The 6000-nt window shown below is 45.3% G+C and overlaps 1 protein-coding gene across 1 annotated transcript in view; it reads right to left on the reverse strand.

Moving 5' to 3' along the window:
* The window catches only part of LOC145346307 (dedicator of cytokinesis protein 2-like), a 1149449-nt gene extending 1144492 nt beyond the window's left edge, over positions 1–4957 (reverse strand). Inside the window, exon 1 of the mRNA XM_080193520.1 lies at positions 4849–4957. Coding sequence (XP_080049646.1) covers positions 4849–4891 — 43 coding nt within the window. The 5' untranslated portion in view covers positions 4892–4957. The remainder of the gene's footprint in view (positions 1–4848) is intronic.
* Positions 4958–6000: the final 1043 nt, after the last annotated feature.

The raw sequence follows: 6000 nt of genomic DNA on the forward strand, positions 1-6000 counted from the left end.
AAACCAAGTTTCTCCAACCTCTCCTCATAGTTAAAGCCCTCCATACCAGGCAACATCCTGGTAAATCTTTTCTGTACCCTTTCCAAAGACTCCACATCCTTCTGGTAATGTGGCAAATAGAATTGAACACTATATTCCAAATGAGGCCTAATTCAGGTTCTATAACGCTGCGACATGACTTGCCAATTTTTAAACTCAATGCCCCAGCCGATGAAGGCAAGCATGCCGTCTGCCTTCTTGACTACTTTCTCCACCTGCATTGCCACTTTCAGTGACCTGTACACCCTAATCCCTTTGCCTATCAATACTCTTAAGGGTTCTGCCATTCACTGTATATTTCCTACATGTATAAGACCTTCCAAAATGCATTTACCTCACATTTGTCCAGATTAAACTCCATCTGCCATCTCTCTGCCCAAGTCTCCAACCGATCTATCCTGCTGTATCCTCTGATGGTCCTCATTGCTATCCTCAAATCCACCAACCTTTGTGTCACCCACAAACTTACTAATCAAGCCAGTTACATTTTCCTCTAAATCACTTGTATATGTTACAATTTTCCTCCCACAGTGCAAAGATGTGCAGGTTGGGTGCACTGGCGATGCTAAATTGCCCCTTATTGTCTCGGGATGCATAAGTTAGAAGGCTATCAGGATAAATTTGTGGGGTTACAGAGATAGGGCCTTGGTGGATGACGTGATGAGCTAAATGGTCTCTTTCTGCACTATAAGGATTCTATGATTCTAAGTCAGAAAAAGAGGAACCAGTGGATGTGATTTATTTGGATTTCCAGAAAGCCTTTGACAAGCTGCCTTACAGGAGGCTGCTAAATAAGCTAAGAGCCAATGATGCTCGAGGCAAGGTACGGGCATGGATAGAAGGTTGGTTGACAGACAGAAGGCAGAGAGTGGGGATAAGGAACTCCTTTTCAGGATGGTAGCCGGTGATTAGTGGTATTCCACAAGGGTCAGCGTTAGCACCAGAACTTTTCACTTTACACATTAATGATGTGGAAGATGGAACTGAGGGCATGGTTGCCAAATTAGAACATAGAACATTACAGGGCATTACAGGCCCTTCGGCCCTCGATGTTGCGCCAACCTGTGAAACCAATCTAAAGCCCAGCTAACCTATACTATTCTAATATCATCCATTTGTGGATGATACAAAGATATGTAGAGGGATAAGTAGTGTTGAGGAAGTGGGGAGGCTGCAGAAGGACTTGGACAGGCTTGGAGAGTGGGAAAGAAGTGGCAGATGGAATACAATGTTGAAAAGTGCCAGGTTATGCACTTTGGTAGGAAGAATAGAGGCATAGACTATTTCCTAAATGGGGAAATGCTTCCGAAATCTGAAGCACTGAAAGTCCTGGTTCAGGACCCTCTTAAGGTTAACATGTAGGTTCAGTTGCCGTAAGGAAGGCAAATGCAATATTAGCAATCAATTCTTGGACTAAATAACGGAAGCAGTGATGTACTGCTGAGGCTGTATAAGGCTCTGGTCAGACCCCATTTGGAATATTGTGAGCAGTTTTGAGCCCCATACCTAAGGAAGGATGTGTTGTCCTTGGAAAGGGTCCAGAGGAGGCTCACAAGAATGATGCCTGGAATGAAGGGTTTGTCATATGAGAATCAAGGAACAGCGTTACATTTGCATCGAACACAGAATGCGAGTCAGAATGGTCATAGTTTTGAGGAAGCCTTACAAATGGTGCATGCATCTGTTGCCCTTGTCCTTCTAGATAATGGAGTTTTGGGGATTTGGAAGGTGCTGTTGAAGGAGCCTTGGCAAATTACTGCAGTGCACCTTGTAGATGGCACATAATGGCCGGGAGATGTGAGGCAACTCTCCACCCTGAGTTGGGCTGAGAATTCCATGGGATAAGATGAAACATTAACCCCATGGTGTCCTTTCAGGTCAAAATCCTCAAGGCCATAAGACCATTAGATATAGGAGCAAAACTAGGCCATTCGGCCCATCGAGTCTACTCCGCTATTCAATCATGGCTGATATGATTCTCATCCCCATTCTCCTGCCTTCTCTCCATAACCCTTGACCCCTTTATTAATCTATCATGGTCTTAAAGACACTCAATGACTTGGCTTCCACAACCCTCCGTGGCACTGAGTTTTACAGATTCACCACTCTCTGGCTGAAGGAATTCCTCTTCATTTCCCTTTTAAAGGGTTATCCCTTTAGCCTGATGTTGTGCCCTCTGGTTCTAGTCTCTCCCACCAGTGGAAACACCCTCTCCATGTCCACTCTACCTAGGCCCCTCAGTATTCTGTAAGTTTCAATTAGATCCCCCCTCATCCTTCTAAACTCCATCGAGTATAAACCCAGACTCCCTCAGCCTCTGTACTATTTATAGGGACAACAGGTCGAGTTTACATTGTGCGCACTCCTTCTAGTTGAAGCAGGTAGTGCAACACTTAGCGCCCTCGACAATATAAATGTAACCTTATGAAGCCTTATCAATGTAAAAACACGTTGGCTGCAGATCCATTTCAGCTGAAAGCTCTGATTCGCAAAATACAATGGTCAACTAATCAACACAGCGCAAGAACAATCAGAGTCTTTGGAACTCCCTTCCTAACAGCACTGTGGGTGTACCTACACTATATGGACTAAAGCAGTTCAAAAATATGGCTCTCCACCAGCTTCTCATAGGCAGTTAGGGATGGCCAGTAAATGTTGTCTTTGCCAGCAACTTGCACATTCATTGAATGCTTTGAATAAGAAGGGGTGATTTAGCCTCACCATTGGACAGTTTCCACTTTGCCGTGCAGGATCAAACTGTGGCTAAGCTGGACAGGGAATGCCACGAAGCCCTTTACCTAGAGACCTCACACCTGGGATCAAGACAGGGACCTCAATCCGAAAGAGACTGATTTCCCAGACCTTCCTCCCTCCCCTTCCTCTCTTCAGCTGACTTAGTACCGGCCAACAAGCGAACCTTCCTGTTTTGTGTGTTCTGTTGCAACAGCAGACAGTGCATTTATCCAGTGGGGTAAATGAAAGGCAGGTTCCCATTCGACAGAAAACAAACTGACACATGAAGGGAAATCTACAACTATCCCATCGACTCCCCCTCTCCCCCCCCACCACTCTTGAACAATATATAATTATTGTTATTAATCAGGCAATACCACAGATTCTGTTGCCACCTCTGTGCTATTTATAAGGACAGCGAGTAGAGTTTGCACTGTGTGCACTGCATCCAATTGAAGCAACACTTAGCGACCTCAACAATATAAATATAACCTTACGAAGCTTATCAACATAAAAACATCCTGGCAGCAGATCCATTTTAGCCAAAAGCTCCGATTCACACAGTACAACGTTCAGCTAATCAACGCGGTGCAAGAACAGAAAATTCTTACAAACTTTCAACCCACTTGCCAAAAGCCACTGATAAGTTGTGCTGAACTTTGTAAAGTGACCTCATCTTATCCCCTCTCTCTCTCTCTGTTTTTCACTCTCTCTCCCTCTCTCTGTTTTTCACTCTCTCTCTCTCTGTTGTCAGTTTTCAATCTTCAATTACTAATTTTTCTCGACTCAAGTCTCCCTGTACCCTCACGTCTGGCTCAGAAGGGATCGAGAGGGTTTTCCAGTGAATCAGGTGTCTGGTCTTGGGCATCGTTTTTCAAAGCCTCTGCTATTTACTCAAGTATTTCTCTTTGCCTGACTAAAGAGTCCACTTCAGAGTGTCACAGCTCAGGGGTTCCCGCACATAGCAACAGAGAAATTAGGAGCATTTGGCCCTTTGAGCCTGCTCCACCATTCATTTTGATCATGACTGATTATCAAATTCAATATCCTGATTCCCCCCTTTCCCCCCCACATCCCTTGATCCCTTTAGCCAAGAGATATGTTTAATTTCCTCTTAAATCAGAAATTTGGCCTCAACTACTTTCTGTGGTAGTGAATTCCACACATTCACCACCCTCTGGGTGAAGAGGTTCCTCCTCACCTCTGCCTTAAAAATCCCTTATCCTCAAACATTGAGCCCTAGTTCTGGACTCCCCCCACTGTCGGGAACATTCTCTCTGAAGCTACCCCGTCTAGCCCTGTTAGAATTTCATAAGTTTCTATGAGGTCCGTTCTCACTCCTCTAAATTCCAGTGAATATAATCCTAACCCACTTAGTCTCTCCTCATACGCCAGACCTGCCATCCCAGGAATCAGCCTGGTAGCCCTTCACTGTGCTTGCTCTATAATAAGGATGCACGTTAGGGTTTCACGCTAGATGCTGCCCACTTTGATAGCACACTGCGGTAAGAAGCTGATGTGCCATCTGCATTTTCTTCCACCTAGTCCTGGGCCCTTTCCTTAATGTGCACTGCAGTTCTTAAAGAGAGCGTTTCAGCATGACTGATGTGCCCACATGTCGAGCCGACAATTCGCTCAGCCACAAGTACCCAGGTGACTAATCCTGCTACTGTGTGACCTGCAGAATGTCTCCCTTATTGGAGCCCACTCTACATTGAATGGCCTCCTCCACTTCAACTGCACTGCTCGATGGAACCACTGTGCATTGCTGTACCATGTGTAATCCTCACGCCCGGAATATTGTTTTTCTTTTGCAATTACGTTACTTATTTTAAACTACATCCTGTTCTCGTTATGAGTTTTGTGTGTGTGTGTGTGTGTGTGTGTGTGTGTGTGTGTGTGTGTGTGTGTGTGTGTGTGTGTGTGTGTGTGTGTGTGTGTGTGTGTGTGTGTGTATTCAGTTGGCCAAGAAATAACTCTACTCCTCTCTATGTTACGACTATCACTGAATCCTGTTGATGAGGCTTTCCCAAGGCTACAATTTAAAATGCACACAGACAGTCCGGCAGAACTCACCGACTCCATATTTGGCATCCACTGTAGAAGTCCAGGAAGGCATGTCTTGCGTGCATTAAAGGAAAACAAAATAAAAAACCCTCAAAAAGTTTTGTTAAGACCGTCTGCTTCCAAAACTCTTGTTCAGTGCAAGAGCCAAGACGCAAGCCAATCACATGCTTGGCAACGTCACACATTACCAAGACAGCGAAAGGAAGCAATTTCAAGCGGAGAATTGATAGGTTAACAAGAGAATCAAGGGTTGTCGGATCCTCTGTGCTTCGATTCCCCAAGTCATGCTGCAGTTTACGTTAAATGCTGCTTGCATGTTTCCTCTGTAACTTCTTTATTTTTTTCCAACTCGCAGCCAGTCATCTGGCAGGTTAACCCTTGCATGTCTCCTCTCGGCTAACATGCCTCAAAGCACAGCCAATCGATCGAGAGGAGGACCACGAGAATGTTGCCAAGGCCAGACCGCAGCATCCTATCCATGGTTAACCCTTTCAGTCTCCTACATTTACTACTGTGTCAAATGATGAATCCTGGAAATGTGAGCGGGGCAAGAAGCTGGTGGAAGTACACAGCAGATCAGTTAGCCCCGGGACAGGGAAAGGATAAGCTAATGACTCTGAAATAACTCCCCTGAGGCCAGTGTCCCTTCACAAGGTTCCTTTTATCTACAAGCTCCATTCCACTCCGAATCAGAATCTGGACTGTCAGTAGCCCTGACACTCCTCAATATTTTCTTTCATCGGCGTCGCTGGTTGGCCAGCATTTATTGCCCACCCCCAGTTGCCCTGGTTCAAAGCGCAGTTGAGAGTCAACTACATTGCTGTGACTCTGGAGTCTCATGTCGGCCAGACCAGGTAAGGGTCACAGATTTCCTTCCCTGAAGGACATTAGTGAACTAGATGGGTTTTCCCCCATAATCGACATCAGTAATTCTTAATTCCAGATATTTTTCATTGAATTCAAATTCCATCACCTGCTGTGGCGGGATTCGAATCCGGGTTTCCAGAACGTTAGCTGAGCTTTTTCGGATTAATAGTCGAGCGATAATACCACTGTGCCACTGCCTCCCCTGTATTTACAGATAAGACTCCCCATTAGGGCAAGCAGTCAATACCTCAATCAGGGATTCATACTCCAAGAGGCCCACCTCATGGGCCTCAT

This window comes from Carcharhinus amblyrhynchos, chromosome 1 (assembly GCF_965287045.1).
Source record: "Carcharhinus amblyrhynchos chromosome 1, sCarAmb.v2.hapA, whole genome shotgun sequence".
Taxonomy (NCBI): Eukaryota; Metazoa; Chordata; class Chondrichthyes; order Carcharhiniformes; family Carcharhinidae; genus Carcharhinus; species Carcharhinus amblyrhynchos.